This window comes from Equus przewalskii, chromosome 29 (genome assembly GCF_037783145.1).
Source record: "Equus przewalskii isolate Varuska chromosome 29, EquPr2, whole genome shotgun sequence".
Lineage (NCBI taxonomy): Eukaryota > Metazoa > Chordata > Mammalia > Perissodactyla > Equidae > Equus > Equus przewalskii.
In genome coordinates, this window is record NC_091859.1 from 3,996,300 (window position 1) to 4,014,365 (window position 18,066).

Below are 18,066 nucleotides of genomic sequence, written 5' to 3' on the forward strand. Positions count from 1 at the left end.
AAGTCGCAGAGCAGTTCTGAAGGCAGAGGTTTGAAACCTCACAATCCATTTTAAAAACGGTAAGTAGTTCAGAGTGGCTGGAGGACATGGAGACAGCGTGGAGGGAGATGAGCTTGGGAGACCAGCTCATTTAGGCTTACGTGTTAAGGTAAGGAGTTTGAAATTTTCTGAAAGATATGGAATACCATGAAAGAACTTGAATCATGCAAGTAATGTAGATTTTAGAAGGATTGTTCCAACAATATGTAGGATGAGTTGAAGTAGGATTGGGGAGGAGGCAGAGTCGATAAGGGGGTAATACACATGACAAGTGGTAAGCGTTTGGGCAAAGGCAGAAGCATACTGAGATATATAGTAAGCATAGCGAGTGCAAGAATAGTGAAAGGGACAGACTCCAAAGTAAGAAACTAAAGGACTCGCGACTGAGTGGATAAACAGAGAATGAGAAAAATCTAGAATGTCTCAGGACCTTGGGCAATTGCACAGATTGTGCTACACAGTAAGTATAAACGACCGAATGAATGAAGTAAAGATCAAATTAACAGTGGCTTCAATATGGTGCATTTATTCTTTATTATATGAAGATATCCAATACATAAGTTTTCCTTAAAAGTCTGTATAACCATAAAATAAAAATGGAAGGCTATATGACAGGAGCTTCTTCTCATTATCAGATACTAATACACCCATGTCAACCCACTGGATTCTCTCTGCTCTTCTCTTACCTGGCTTGTGTTACAGAGGCTCAGTTCCCTCCACTTCTTTAAGCACTTTCACTACAGATGCTTGTCCCTGCTGGTCAACCTGGAAGTGATTTCAATTTATCACAGTATATATCTTATTTATGCAAGCACTGCAAACTATAACCTCACAAATGTATGTTAAATTCTCTGCAGTAAGCATAGCTTATTGTATACAATTCTCTCCTAACATAACTGAAAACAACTTAAACTGAATGGAAATCCAAAGTAATTAATAAGATGTGTTTTAGAACTATCCAATTATGAATTACTCTAAGTGACTCTCCCTGTGCAGTCACTGGTTCACTAAGCACATATGTTCATGTACAATAACCTTTAAAACAGGAACATGTACTTTTGCCTACACAATACTCTAGCTGCTCCATCAGGCAAATATGTATTCTTTCTAATTAAAATATAGCTAAAAATTCCTAAATAATGTCCCTTGTTTTCTAACAAAATCACAAAATCAACACATAGAATTCAATGAACAGTATGGTTATCTGGGAAAGCGATTCTATACAACAAACAAGTGCCTGCTTTTCAAAGATCTTGAGAATGATGAAATACACTTAACTGTAAAATTCATGTAACATCATTACAACATATAATTCAATATTTTAGTCATGAGATATTTTAGAATCTTGAAGACTATCAAGAGTAGAATTTCAAAAGTCAACTATTACACATTGTGGATGTTTGAATGTAACTTCCAGTAAATTGAATACTAAAAAATAGATTTTACTACACCAAAGTCAAAGAAAAATACAGACAATGAGGCAAAATAAAAATGATTTATTGTGCCACCAGTTGTAATTTAACAAAATATAGCAAATAACGTATTGGATATGTATTTTCTAACTCTACATGGAAATAATAGTGTAAAATAATAAATTAACTACAAAAAAGCTACATCTCCTGAAGGGAAAAACTTCTACAAATGACCACACTGAGTATTTAGATGAAGAAGGAAGTTTGTTTCAGAGTGTGCTGTCTTATTAAAATGTTAGATCCCAGAAGAATCTCCCCTTTTTCTACAATATGACAGCCTACGTATTTTCTGATTATATTCACAGGAAAATATGACACAACAATATTGAGAACAGATTTGTTAAGGAGAAGTAAAGAAAAATTTATCAACGGAAAATACTACACGCATGCTGCCCAACCACAGTAGTAGTCATTTTAACATGAGAACCCTCTGTAGGGTTTAAGATGATTACAGTGGGATAAATTTTTCCAAAAAAGAGAACATGACTCAGAAATGGTGTTATAGACTTATTTTTGCCAAAATGTCTTCCAGTTTATTGTTTCAATTACAATAACCTAAACAAAAAAGAAATTCCAAGGTATAAATTTAGCTAGCGAAGACAGCACTGAAATGTTACATATACTTATATATGTTTTCTTTCTGATATTTTAGTAGTGAATTTTAACACCTCCTCAGATCTTGAAAAAGTACTACTTTGAATTTATTGGGTTCACACACATCACATTTCTGATAATATTGCCAAGGGAATAGACAAAAGTCATATTCTACAAAATAGATTTTTCATTTTTGAACCACTTATTTTGCTTGATGCTATTTTTTCTAATTTATGTAATCTTAACATATAAAATTTAAAATTATGAACTTGGAAACAACTCTATAAAGTTCTCTCTTCTCTCTGTATTTCCAAGGACAAGTGAGAAACATAGAATAATTTAGACAAAATGATTCTAACACATCTAACCGTTAAATAATATCTATTTAGAAGAAAATGTTTCAGTTGTTTAATATACCAAAAAGAGATGCTTAGAATAACATACATTAATTGTGGGACAGAAAGTATCTCTTTACATTTTGGATAAGAATTGCTAAATTATCCCTTAGTCCATATATGTGATAATGGATAATGCACGTTTTTAGATCCTTATTTAATAATCTAAGAAAACATTCCCCCTCCCATTTTGTATTGTTTCTAGCTAAATAACAATTCTGTGCAGGTAATAAGATTTGTAGTTAAAAACAGAATAAAAGAACAAACAGAACTAGTCACTAGAATAATTACCTTGTGCTCTACTGAACAAATAGCAGCACATAATTTAGAAGACAAGAATTCACAAGACAAATCAGCGTTTAAATAAGCATTTTAGGGGTAAGCCTCCATCATTCTAAATGCTTGTTACAGAAAACATCTATAATCACGCTGCATGGAAAATTTCTCTTGCATGTACTTTAATTCCTTGAACATTTTCATATGTTTGAAACAAGGTGAACTATTTTAGTCTCACAGGTTTTGGGTCCAATTCCAATCATCAAATTGAGAATGGTGGCAATTATATTTTGGGGAATGGGTAGCAAAAAAACAGTAGACAAGAAATGTGGTTACTGTATAGATGCTGTCATATAGTTTGATACAGATGTAACTTTCTTATGAAAGCTAATTAAAAATTGACCTCTAAAATATATTCAAGATAAGTAATAAATCAAAAAGACAGAGCTTTAACAACTTATACACAAGCGAGCACTTGTACGTGTGCAGGAACTTTCACACACCCAACATCTGTCCTTCTGAATATTCTCTTTCCATACTCAACTTTTCGAGAAAAAAAAATCTGAATAAAGGGAGCTTTAGACAAATATATTCCAGTGTTTGATCATACTTTACATTCAATTCATCTCTCCCTTAAAATGCTTAGTGCGAACGGCATATTCACTTTAAAAAACTAAATTCCCCATGGAATACGTAAGACATTGACAAAATCTTCATCATCGGCTATCCCTATACTTAGACCTTCATAGAAATCCTCAAATTCACCATACGACACTTCATCAGATTTGCTGCAGGCATCTTTCAGGGTTTCTAGAAAAGATGATTTGATTTCTTCTTCTGTAGAATGGCCTGTAAAATAGTGACAATGAAACAATCTCCTTAAAAGTCCAGTAAAATGACTGACGATGATAAAAAAATAATCACCTTAGGAAATTTTTTCAACAATTTGAACTTTTATGTCAAACTGCCCTCCAATTTATTTAAACATCTTCTTACATGAAATAGAATTTAATGGTGATTTTAATACACATTTGAGGCATCTTTTAAGCTTCTGATGGGGCTATCCTATACGGAAAGGCAAAATAATAGTTACTACTATAGATATTCTTATATTTCTTAATGTTTTAGAAGACTTGCCTTCATTCCCATTAGAAATGAGGAAAGAAGAAAACAAGCGAATAATTTCAACGATTGCTAGGCTGTTGACACAGTAACGCACTGTGTGAAAGGCGGCCCTACGCTCAGGCATTGGTTATTTTATGGGTCCGTTACTCATGACTGAGGCTAGAAAATGTCACTGCAAACAGGATTCACAGGCCTTTGAAAACCTTTGCTGGAAGAACTTTCACTTGATTAAATCATTCTATTTTAATCTCTAACTTTCAGTAGGCTATTTCCACTGGATTATATCAAATATGATTAATTTCATCCTATAGAAAGATGCTATTGAAAATCATGTGTAAAAGAAAATTCTAATTCTTTGATCTGTGTCTTAAAGAAAGAACATAACATATCTGATTCATCCTTTTAAAAATTCATTTGATTTTTAATCCACAAAGAGAACAATAAGTTATTTAAATAAGTCGCTTTGATTATATTATGACCAGTTAAAGGGAAGGAGTGATTTCAGCTTAAACACCATTTCCTTAGGAAGCTGTCAGCGACCACCCACATGTAGGCACTCTGTCACAGAACTCATCTCACTAATTTGCGCCCCCATCCCCACCCTCTTTGCAGGGATCTACTCCCAGGATCCTATCATGACACAGGGGAAAAGACATTCATTAATTTTTTAATAAGAAAAGAGGAATTAAAAGATGAAAAGAAGCTTTAAAAAAATGGTCATATAATACTCAAAGAAAATAGAGGCCCATATACAAAGGAAGAAAAAGGGTCAGAAAAATCTATGTGACTCTCTAAATCGTTTTAAAGTCAAGTTGCATTTTAAAATAAAAAAATGGGAATACCACCTTTAATTGTTTCTTACAGGGTGGGCAAAATTATGGTAAGAGTTGGATCTTTTTCAAAAGCCAGAGGTTCTCTAACCGACTTAGATAATAAATCATTGTACAGTGCCTTTCAAACTAAAACAATAAAATCTGCTTTGGATAGCAAGATGTTTGCTGTCTTTTAAAAACACGCGAGAAATAGAGAACAAGTGATTATTTTACTTAAGAAAACAAGTTGAATAAACAAGGACCGAATAATTATGCTATGCAGAGATGGTAATATAAAACAGTAAAGTGAATTTGTGACTGAATGCTAGTCAAGGATAAAAATTAATCGAGATCTAATCTATATAAAAATGTTTACCTGTCAGCAGAAGAGATTTCCCCTTATACCATGCATACTTTTGAACAGATGAGTTTAACACTTAAGAAAAACATGTTTTATCTAAATGTACGTTTCAAATACTCAAGAATTTTATGCCTCCTTTGTATCCCCCACCCAGAAAATACCTACCTTCTCTCATTTGTAACTAAGCTTTCTTTCACTACTCTCAGAGACCAGAAGGTATTTTAATAAATGATGTTAGATTTTTAACACCATTACACAGAAATACATTTGGGAAATCTCATTTCTATTTAAGCTGAAAATGCTTTTTTCTAATAAATTATTTAAGCAAAGTAAAAAGAAAATACTTTCTATGGTTAAATTATATGTGATACAAAAGCCTTAATTTGAAATTAAATATAAATTGTAAACAATCTATATCGCAAAGATGAGTGCGTGAATAGATTATAATTTGTAATGATAGATAACAATAAATGTTTTCTGTCTTTCTTTTTTTAAAAACAGTAACAGGTTTTCCTTTTTTTAAGACTGTTTAGCTTTCTAGCTTATCTTCCTTAATGTGAATGCAAAGAAGAGGTATGGAATTTCTTCAACTAACAAAGGCTTATCCAATAACAACAAAAACAGAACCCTTGCCGATTCAGTGACGCATACTAAAGCTACTTAAGCAACTTAGTTAAGATTACTAGAGAAGACAAAGAGAAAAAAATAAAAAGTTTTGAAATCACCTAATTTTGAAATAGACAAACTATCTTGTTTTTATATTTAGTATGACTAGTTAAAGGAAAAAAGCAGAGAATGGCATGGATTTAAAGGGAAAGATACACTAAGTACAATTAAATAATACTGGAAATTCTCTTACGGCAACTGTAGTTCATTTAAAGTCATTGATAAACAAATGAAACTATGTTGACCTGAAATACATTATGACAAATTGGGAAGCCAATGATGATTAGCTTTAATCTTCATAACAAATTCTGTTGTTTTTTTCACTTCACAATTAAAAGTTATAAATAAACCATTTACAAAGGTTAATGATGATAATAAACCAAAGTAATTACAATGCATCTTCTTTTTCGTTTTTAAAATTTTTTTGTGAGGAAAACTGTCCCTGAGCTAACACCTGTGCCAATCTTCCTCTATTTTATATACGGGACACTGCCACAGCATGGCCTGATAAGTGGTGCGCAAGTCCGCATCCGGGATCCGAACCTGCAAACCCTAGGTGGTTGAAGGGGAGCACATGAACTCAACCACCACGCCACTGGGCCAGCTCCCAGTGCATCTTCTCTTAATATTAAAAAAGGAAAATTCTAGAATAATAGTATTCTATAGTATTTACCAGTATATAATCAAAATTATAAATTAGAAACTATTCACAAAATATAAATTACAAATGGTCAATAAATATACAAAAATATGTTTAACCTTCCTAGTAACTGGAGAAATGCAAATAAAAATAGTTTTTTAGCCTATCAGATTGGCAAAAATCTAAGGCATTGTCAGGTTGTGGGGGAAATGAATTCTCCAGCAATGGCAGGGTAATCTGGCATAGCCATCTTACAACACAAGTTGGGAGGATCAATTAAAATTTGTAATATAGATGTTCTAGGTCTTGATATTACCCCAAGAAAATAATAGAAAATGGGCTTCAGGAGTCATAAATAAGCATATTCATTGCTTCACTAATTGTACATCAATAATTAGAAATTACTCTACCAATAGAAGACTAGCTAAGTAAACCGTAGTATACTGATTTTTAAAAAGATATGCAGCAGATAAAAATAAGGTGCTCAAATCTTTGTCTCCGTGGTGCAATCAGTCAGTGCGTCTGGCTGTTAACAGAAAGCTTGGTGGTTCGAGCCCACCCAGGGACAGCTCCTTTGGTGTGTAAAAAGAAAACTACAGAGCAATACATTTAGTGTGCCTTTCATGTAAAAAAAATCTTCAAAAAACTTAGATATTTATAGTACACATACAGCTATGAAAATTCATACAGTAGGGATGGAAATATATACATATTAAATGGTAATCACCGTCATGTCTACAGAGGGAAACAGTGAACAGAGGAGAGTTACTGTGGCTAAATCGTTCTTCACAATAAGAATTCATTTATAAATCAGTTATGTAAAAGTAAAAGTCAGAAGAAATATAGTAGGTAATGAATCCCTAGAATCACTTCGATATTTTCTATATCCTCAAATTTTGATAGATGTATGTATGTTCATTGTATGTATAGCCCCATCACTAGAGAAAGGCGTTCCCTCATTCTGCCGTCAATCTTCAGGTATAAGCAGATGCTGTAAAACTAACTCGGAGAACCTGCACATGTAATTATCCGTTCTCCCAGTCTATTCTATTCTTTCTAATTCAAGCCCCTCATTATCTCCTCAACAAGAAATAAAAGTTCAATCTCGATTACAAACATAAAAGAAAAAAATAAGTACAGACAATAGACCTAAGAAGTATAAATGAAAAAAGTCAAATAGCTCTCACATTTCTGGTTTAAAAAATAATTATTTATTTCTTCCCTTAATGGCCTCAAGTCCACATTATAAATTAATATGATTTAAAGATATTTTTATTAACTAACATTTTAGAAATCTAATGCAGTCTGACTTATAATAATTACCTGAAATTACTTGAGGATGCTCCTTTGCACAGTAACATTTTCTTATGTCTATAATAGACACGCTGCCTGTTTTATTGAAATCCAGTTTCATAAAGGCCTAAATAAGAGAGAAATGTTATTTTTTTGTATGAAATCATTAGACATGTGAACCTAATCTTCTATTCTACAGTAGGCTATTTTTGAGCTCTAAACAAGACAGTTTAAAAGTATTAAACTGGTGTGTGAAGGAAGCATCATGGACACAGGGAGAAAGATATTAGAGCAAGACATTAGGGGCTGGCCCCATGGCCAAGTGGTTGGGTTCCCATGCTCCGTTTCATTGGCCCAGGGTTTTGCTAGTTCAGATCCTGGGTGCGGACACATGGCACTGCTTATCAAGCCATGCTGAGGCAGCGTCCCACATAGCAGAACTAGAAGGACCTACAACTAGAATATATAACTATGTACTGGAGGGCTTTAGGGGGCAAAAAAGAGAAGATTATCAACAGTTGTTAGCTCAGGTGCCAATCTTTAAAAAAAAAAAAAAGGCACTAGGTAATCTGCACTCAAGTATTAGTTCTACCACCTTCCAGCACCCTGACCTTGAGAAAACCTCAGCCACCCTGGCTTTCCTGCTCTGCACACTGAAGAGCTGGGTAAAAGCTCTCAGGTAGCTTCCGGCCCTAGGATTCACGTGAAACTGATAAATGGCCAAGACAAATTGCCAGGACTATTTTGATTCAAAAAGTGCAAAATCAATGAGAAAGTGAAATACTTTATAAATGGGTTAATCACTCTATCTCCTGAAATTTAACACTACCTTTTGAAATGCTAGCTGTTTCATTGCTCCTCTAATTCAATGCAATTCTGAGTATCATAAAATATAAAATATTTTATTGGGAAGAGAAGTGGATGCACAGAAACACACAACTGACCAAAGCAACATCCCACATTTACAGAAGAGTCAAAACTATAATCAAGTTAGTCTATTCACAATAGTGTGTTCACAGGCATACAGTGCATTTTATGGGCTGAACTGTATCCCCCAAAATTCATATGTTGAAGCTCTAACCCCAGTATCTCAGAATGTGACTGTATTTGGAGATGGAGCCTTTAGGGAGGTAATTAAGATAAAATGGAATCATCAGGGTGGGCCCTAATCCAATCTGACTGGCGTCCTTCGAAGAAGAGGAGGTGAGGACACAGACACACAGACTCAGGGACGACCACGTGAACACACAGGGAGAAGGCAGCCATCTACAAGCCAAGGAGAGAAGCTGAGGGAGAAACCAAACCTGCCGACACCTTGATCTTGGACGTCCAGCCTCCAGAATTGTGAGACAACACATTTCTGTCGTTTAAGGCACCCAGTCTGTGGTATTTGTTAGGGCAGCCCTACTTTATAACTCTATGTGTGTCCTCTATTGCCAGCACCAAGATTTATGAAAGAGACAACCTCCAGTTTCCACTCTGGACACTCAAACCTATTACTAGCACATGCAAAGTACAAATAAATGCAAATTTACGAATATTATGTGGTGAATTTGTTTCACATGGGGTTTTTATTGTGTCTTTTGGCCAGTAAAGATTTTGATATTCTCTATTTGAGACTTACACCTGATGTACTGTTTATACTATTCCATACACAATAGCTTTGTTTCAATATGAGATACATATACATTTTATATCAGGTACATACATGAAAGAAAAGGAAAACTACATTGTTCAAAAGTCTGCTCTAAAAATGGCTACCAGAATCCAAGTGATATGTACTTTCCTAAGAAAATCAGGACTCCTGTTTTTAATTCCAGTTTAAGATGGTAACTTTCATCTTCATTTTAACATTTAGCATGCATATTATAAAAACCAGAGAAACCATCCTAAGATAACATGTATTGAGCCTTGACACTGGGACAGCCACCAATGCTAAGAATTTAACACAAATTATCTTATTCAATCCTTACACTACCTCTATGGGACAAGAAACTGAGGCTCGGAGATATTTAATAACAGATATAGTCATATAGCTAGTAATTTATGGAGCCAACAATTTACAGAACTAGTAATTTGTGAACAAAATTTGATTTCAGATTTTATTTTCCTTTTATAATATTTTCCAAAAACATATGCATAAACTATTTTGCTTTATTCTGGGCTAGTTTGTATGCGTTTGTGTTTTACTAAACCCAAATACATGAGAGCTAAAGGGATTTAAAATATTTTACATGGTAATTCATTTAAAATAATGAACCTAACAACCTATTATAAGTAACTATTTGAAAGATTACTTAAGAAAGTTACCTTCCGAACAAATGATTTCCTGTATTCATTCATTTCACCAATAACGGCACGTTTGAATTCTCCGTAATCAACCTTGCCATTGCCATTGCCATTCAGAATTAGCCATGAAGACTCAAAATCCTGGAAATAATCACAGAGACCACTGTTACACCTTTAAGTTATATATGGCCACAACAATAATCATCATAATAGCATTTTGTTACATCTTTGTAGCCCCAGACAAGGCGGCAGACTTAATAAGAAAATTCCAAAAAGTTAAATAAAAATCCAAGCAAAGGTACTAAGAAAGCTATTTAAAGGAACTCTGTGGTGGACAGTTCTGTAAAGAGCCACTTAGGAATGGCAATAAATCCCAAATCTATCTTTTTAAGTTCAATTCCTTTCTATACACACACACGTAAAAATACTTACCATTTACTTGAATTTGAGCACAATTATTTTTAATGTTTTCTATCTGTGACAATTAAAAAGTCACTCCAGGTTCTGAAATGCCTCCAATAACATTAGGTCCACTGATTGTATTTCTGCTAGTCTTCATGCTTGAAAGTATGGAAGATCTGAATGACTTTAATATGATTCCATAATTTACACTAAAAGGTGTTATTGTGAGTAAACCTCTATGCCAGTTTGTTCATTTACCATCGACTCTGACTTCTTTGGCAAATGCACTATTTAACAGAATGTTCTATTCACAGAGTTCCTAACCCAGCAATCCAGCATGAGAGTTTCTTAAACTCAGGTGAATATCTTTTCAATGTTTCAGTCCAGTTGTTAGCTCTAACTGAGAATGTAAATAAAACATCTAGCAAGGTGACGACAAATAATGGGTACTCAAAAATATTCTCTTCCACTTTCTTCTAATTTTTTTCAATTAAAACTGTAATAAGAAAAACTACATCTTAAGGTGCCCTGCCTCCCCCCAGTTCTCAACAATCCACACTTTTGTTTTGTCTATCCTAAGCCCTGTACATGGTACAGACTATAAGTATCTGTAAAGTGAGCGTTAAGTGTGAAAATGAGCTTGACCTTTAAAATCATAAGTAATAGTGATAGAAGATGAATTTGTTCACCCAACTCATGGAATACTAGAATTAAAAAATACTGCTTGAAGCTTATAAGAAATAGTGTTCAAGAATTGAATAATTTACCAAAAGTGGCGACAAATTTATATAACTCTTCCTTTCAAAGATATGGTACAGAAAGGAAAATAATCATTCAGTTGGGAAAAAACTGAGGTAAATTTATTGATAGTGTCTCTATATAAATTAGGCTATTTAGGGAGCATATCAATGTTTTTTTTTTTATTTCACATCAGGGAGAATGACAATGGCTTCCCAGAAACTAGCTCCACAATTCGTCCAGGCTGGGGATTCTTATGTTCTTGTGTTTGCTTATCTTTGCACGGGCGGTCTCCAGGGACATTACAGGGAAAATAACAGGGGATATCATTTTTTAAGTGAGAAAAAGAGGAAGCTTACTCATATCTTCATAATATATGTTCTCCCTATGTTAGAAGTCTTATATAATTATTTTAGTTTTTATTCCTGAATCCAATCATAAAAATTTAGCAAATCAACAAAAAGAGAAGTATTGTGGTGATGCAGAAAGAGTACTAGCCTGGCCCAGATTATCTGGGTTCTAGTTCTATCTCAGTTAATAATTACCTGTGTGATGGTAGATAAAGACACCAAGGCTTTCTAATTTTCTATTGCTGCTTTTTACTATTATGATTATTTATGAAAGGAAGAGATGAAGTTAGATGGTCCCTGGTGTGTGTCACTAGGTGGGCCACAAGGTTAAACTCAGCAAAAAACACGGAAGACAGATACGTCACAACAATGATAGGCAACACCATATTGGCACAGATTTTATAGTTGATAAGGCATGTTCCCATGTAATTTCCTCCTTTGAGCTTCAAAGCAACTGTGACTATATGCATCATATCTGGATCGCCTAGGCAGAGCCTGTCAATCAGAAAGTCAAAAGACCTATTCAAGATCACACAGTTCAAGTCATAAGGATAGAACTGAACCTATACCTCATAAATTCAATTTCCAGTGTTCCCTCCACAAAACACACTGTATCTTGTGATAAGACCATTTCAAGTAAAAGAGAACAATGCAAGAGAGCGCCTTATCTGAAACCTTTGAGGTAAATGGGTTTCAAATTCATATGCTTTTAGGATAAAATCCAAACTTCTCAGCATGATGTGCAAGGCTTCATTGTCACGGACACCGCTGGGTTTATTTCTCTCCATTCCTCTCTTTACCTTCCTTCCTTCCGTCTATCCCTTTAAACCAATGTGTCATCTGTTGATTCAGCACTTGCTATATGCCAGGTTCTATTCGAGGTGACAGAAATAGAGCAGGAAACCAGAAGCATCCTGGTCCCTGTGCTGATAGGACTCACAATCTACTTGCAGGCAGAGCCAGACGATACTTATAAAGCGACATGAAGAAAATAAAATGGGCTAATGGCGTAGAGAGGACCAGGGATCAGACGGGGTGCTCCCGCAGACAGAGGAGTCAGGGTAGTGCTCTCAGTAGAGAAACATGTGTCCTGAATGACGAGAAATCCCAGCCCTGCAAAGGTCTAGTGAAGATCCCTCAGAGCAGAGGGGACAGTGCTGCGAAGGCTCGGGACGGGGCGTGGCGTGGGGATTTGCAATTCCCGGAAGAGGCCACACTCCTCCCCTCCATGCCTTCACACGTCCTTCTCCTCGGGAAGTATCCTCTGTCTGATCCATGCCCTTCCTCCCCTCTTGTCTGCTCGACTCCTTCTCAGCCTTCAAAACTCCGTGCGGACGATCCTCCTCCAGGAATCCTGTGATCTTCCCTCCTTCGCCATAACCTGGCTTGGAATTTATCCCATGTGTTCTGAAAGCATTCTCCCTTTGACACATATCATATTGTTTTGTAATCTTTTATATCTTTCTTTCCTTTGATTATGAAGACCTTAAGAGTACAGAGTATGCCTTCTCACAGCTTAGAACAATGCCTGGTTATAAGGCTCTTAATAAACATGTGAGGGAGGAGTCAATGTTGGACTTTTAAAAATCAACAGGACTACTTGCCTGATAGCTTAACACTGATAATGAGGCATAAAGAAGAAGGAGACAAAGGAATTACTAAAATTTCAGTAGCAAAGTGAATAATACCATTTAAGAATAATGTGTCATTCACTGCAGAGAATTATCTGTGGTACATACATTTTCAGATACTTCTAAGTGAAATACTTTTAGAGCTTGTTTAAAATCTGCCTTATCTAAAAGTCCATTTCCTTCCTTGTCCAATTGTTGAAGGTATTTTCCCAATCCAGTCAAAATGCGAACACCTCTGTTACGTAGCTGTTCTTTTAGCATATCTGTTTAGGAAGAAGAGAGATAGAAAGTAATTGTTCCTATGCACAAATTTATCAATTGCAAGTGGTTTTCTTGTAAGAAAATTAAAGTCAATGTAACTGATATAACATATGTGAATATACAAACAGATCATACATATGACTGAGAGACTTTGCAAAATAGAAAGCTTTTAGTAAAGGGGGTTATATATAAAATCACAAGTAAATATACCAGAACCATAGCACCACTGTGTGGTGAAAGTGTTATATCTTAAATACAGGAAAATAACAGTTCACTTTATCAGCATGAAAACAATCTAGATGCTACAAATAAAATTTTAGTTTTTATTTTGCAGGTTTCCTCTTCATCCCACATCGTTAATCTCTTTCCTCTTTCTTTGCTGTTACCAACCAAATTACAAAATTGATGCCAGGCAAGTTACTCAAAAACCATCAGTTCAAAATTTCTAAAATAGTTTGAAATCTTCAAATTGTAACTTACATATTAAATAGCATCAAGGCTTTGGGGTGCTATCCTATACCAGTGCATTAAAGTAACCCTTTCTTACAGGAATTCATCAGAAATCATACTCAAGCCCCTAGCACTCTTTGTGTGGCTCAGCGACTTCCTTTAACACAGTTCTGCCATCTTTACTTAAGAAAATCTAGGTAGCTTTACTAAAGCAAGTATTAAATATAATCATCAGAAGAAGGAACAAATGTCACCAGATACAATAGGGACAAATTTTGTGTTGACCATGACAGAATAGAGAAAACGATTTACTAACAGTGGCATCAAGGATATTTGAGAGTTCAAACACCAATTCCAGACAACTTTTAAATCTGTTTCTAGCCTTCTTACCCCATTTCATCTTTAAATGATAAATCAGGATTTATCAAAATTTATAAATTATTTGTTGACTTCTGTGATTACTTGGTTAATGCCCTCCTCCCTTCTTGAATATGAGACTCAGCAAAGAAATTGTCCACTTGAGCCTAGTAAACTGTAGTGGATATAAGATTGGACTCTAAAAACAAAATTTATAAAATGTATTAGTGTCCAAAACCTACATATATTTCATTTATTACCTACAACAACTCTGGAAAGTTAATAAAATAGGTTATTATCCCCATTTTAGAGATAAAGAAAGAGGTGCAAGAGATTTACACAAAGTCATATGTCTAGTGAATGGCAGACCCCAAACATGATACTGACTCCCGGTCCAGCGCTTTTCTCTTCCACCAGGCCACCACAATCTCTCTAGGAGATCATCTAACGCAGAAGACAAGTATTATATTACAAAAATCACTTCCATTGTATTCATTTCATGAATAAAACCCATACTATCTAGTACTTTTTTAAATTCATAATTCATATAAATAGGATCATTAAAGGAGGAGAAATCCTAAAAATATTTTTAAATATCTATCTATATATATATAAACTTATAAAAAGATAAGCAAATAGAAAACATAAATCAAGTGCCATAAAACTAAAAAATATCTGGAAAATACTGTTTTTCTGCTTGCAAAGCAAGTGGCTGAAAATTAAACCTACCTGCGAACATAGCAATGACACGTACCTTGAACAGCCTTGAGCACCAGCTTATCACTGGCTTCTTGACTGGTTATGTCATCCTCACGTTCCACAGAATCAGCTCTGCAATTGCCACGTTCACAGTGAAAAAAATATACTCCATTGTGCAATCTTGAGTATGGAAACTCTAAGTTCTTCTTTGCTTTAGACTCAAAGAAACTCTCAAGCAAAGTAGGAAGGTGGTTTCGAGATTTCTCAAGTCCCGCCTTCACCTGCGGCTTTGGTGTCCAGGGGGGTTAAATATGCTAAACCAAGGCCCAGATCCTTACAGTCTTCCAAGACTACATTTAAAAATTATATTCATGTTTGTAATTATTTCAATGTTCTCTTAATTAATTAAACTACTTAATTATAATTATTAAATTTAAAAGCAGTTTTACCTTGCAAAGTATAAAATGTAAAAAATCTATTTTAAAAAAACAAAAAATTGCATTCATTTTGAGCAATACAGTAAATGACAAAGAAACATACACTCCCTCCAGCCAATATGTGGAATACGGCCTCTAATGCACATATAGTACACCAATTATTGTCATTTTGAATTATATTTAGTACCAAGAAACACTCAGCAAGAATAACACATATATATACTCTGTGATTAAAAACTCAAATTCATTTAAAAATATTTTTTGATTCATAGCATTATTTTTTCATTATGCATATTATCAGTCAATGAATACTATAAGCATGTGGGACGCGAGATGTTTTTTTAATGCTTAATAAAAAAGCATCACACTAAAAACATGGGAAAAGTTCTTATAATATTCTACTATATTCCATCTGTTAAAATTTATTACTTGGTAGCATTTGGTAAAATAAGTGTTAGCACAGGCAAATTAATAAAGTACCTTTAACTAACATAATGGCATATTTTTTATCTTTACTTGATTGTAACTGTTCCCATATATGGAGTATACTTCAGTACAAGACAGCACATAAAATAGACAAATATAGCTATGGTTTGTTTTTAAAAAATATAAACCTTAACTAAAGTAAAAAAGCCTTAGGGGACCCGCCAGGTGGTGCAGCGGTTAAGTGCGCACGTTCCACCTCAGCAGCTGGGGGTTCGCCGGTTCGGATCCTGGGTGTGGACATGGCACTGCTTGGCACGCCATGCTGTGGTAGGCGTCCCACATATAAAATGGAGGAAGATGGGCACGGATGTTAGCTCAGGGCCAGTCTTCCTCAGCAAAAAGAGGAGGATTGGCGGCAGATGTTAGCTCAGGGCTGATCTTCCTCAAAAAAAAAAAAAGAAAAGAAAAGAAAAACCCTTGGGATAGAATCTCATTTTAACAATAAAAATAGTGTTTTTGTTTACTTTCAAAATGACAAATGCATGTTTGACTTACTTGAGAGAATCCAAAGCTATCTGATCAATATTTGTGATTCGAAGTATAAGTAATGTGTTTTCTCTTATGCTCTCTGGAAGTCTGGGATGATCAGAACTCAAAAATGTTAAGTTTCCACCCTAAAGAAATTAATAGATTAATTATTTAAGGCTAGAAAGTATATAAGAAGTAAAAGAAACTAATACTAATTTCAAATATTCAATTTTCATTATATGTGACATGGTATACTGTTATACTGATAAAAAAGTACATTTAGAGAACATTTAGAAAGTACACAGGCCTTCAGCTAATAATATAGGGAAAAAAAGGAACTAATTTCCCAATCAATCTCTCAATTAGAACAATCTTAGATTTAACAATTTACGTGAAAAAATAAGAACTCCAAATTTTTATAAGAATCGGAGGAAGAACGGACAAGTTATTTCAATTGAACTTATGACATCCCTAAATACAGAAACAGAGCTATCGACCCACAGAAAGATGTACTGCAAACGGACTGAACTATCATAGATTCCTCACCCTCTTTCACCTGGTCTTTTAATGACAAACATCACATAAATGTAAAACTAATTTTAACCTAATTAGAGCATCAAGGCTTTGGTGAAAAAATTCCTATCAAAAATCCTTAATCTAAACTTAGAAAATTATTATTTTAATTTCTGAGTTGCTCAAATAAATATGATCAAATACAAATTTAAAATAAGAGGCTTAATTATCTCTCTTGAAAATTAAGGAAGAGATTTCTCTCCCCTCCTTTTTCCTGGAACATTTACTTTAGAAAACCTGTAACTATAAGTACTTCATCCATTCTTTGAAATGTATATAAGTTCTCTTGAAATTATCATATTAAGCAATTAAAGAGAGCATATGATATGCGTAGCAGTGTTATGTATATAAGTATATGTGTGTATGCATACGTGTGTGCATAAAGGTACATCTATGCAGTCTGTGCATTCACACAATATGTATATGCATGCGTATGAGTGAACATATGTGGGTGCACTTCTATGCATGAGTGTCTATGGGCACGTGTGCATATTGCTTATTATCTTAACAGCTGGCACTAAAATTTTTTTAGGGAATGTTTAGAAAAAAACCTTGAAGGGGCATATAGAAATGAAAAGATAAGTTCCAGAGTAACATCTGGACGGCAGAAAAGACCCGCCCCTCCCTCCCAAAAAAGAAGAAGGTCAAATATTTCTGCATAAAGAAATGGAAGAATGTGGGGAGCAGCAAGAGATGGAAGGAGTCAGAAAATGGAGAGGAAGGCTTTTACCATGGGAAATATTCAAGGAACATATTTTTAAGACTACGAATGTCGGATAATAGATAGTAAGTTGCTTGCATTGCTGCAAGATAAATCTCCCTCTAGATCCCTGTCAGAATGTCTACCACACACTCAAAGCATTATATATATGGCTTGTGTATGGTTTCCTCCCTTCCTTCGTTGTTTCTCTCCAGCCCCTGCTTCTTCTCTTTCTTTCTTAGAAATCATAAAAAGGAGCAGAGTTCCACATCTGGCTCAAGTAATATGGAACAGGGATAGCGAGAATAAATCATCAACTATACACACTAAATGACTGGAGACAGCAGCCAGAGCTAGGGGTAACATTTAATCTTGGGATAGGCATTAAACATTCTCTCTGCAGGTTGTGAAATGGGAGTTGGAGCTGATTTTCTCTAGATCTCAAGAGGCAGGCTTGAGTGACATATGTGTAGTGTATTCAATCCGAGTTTAAGATGTGAAGCTTTTCCGCACCCCCAACTCCTCACCTAACCTGTCACTACACCTTATTGA

General features: G+C 34.7%; 1 protein-coding gene across 7 annotated transcripts in view; it reads right to left on the reverse strand.

The window, feature by feature from the left end:
- Window positions 1–540: 540 nt before the first annotated feature.
- The window catches only part of CAPS2 (calcyphosine 2), a 53,275-nt gene continuing 35,749 nt past the window's right edge, over window positions 541–18,066 (reverse strand). For all 7 annotated transcript variants that reach the window (XM_070599969.1, XM_070599968.1, XM_008544405.2 and 4 more), the window contains 6 exons: window positions 16,269–16,387; window positions 14,906–14,982; window positions 13,192–13,346; window positions 9,984–10,103; window positions 7,704–7,800; window positions 541–3,625 (listed from right to left, as the gene is read on the reverse strand). In XM_070599969.1, coding sequence (XP_070456070.1) covers window positions 3,450–3,625; window positions 7,704–7,800; window positions 9,984–10,103; window positions 13,192–13,346; window positions 14,906–14,982; window positions 16,269–16,387 — 744 coding nt within the window. In that variant the 3' untranslated portion in view covers window positions 541–3,449. The remainder of the gene's footprint in view (window positions 3,626–7,703; window positions 7,801–9,983; window positions 10,104–13,191; window positions 13,347–14,905; window positions 14,983–16,268; window positions 16,388–18,066) is intronic.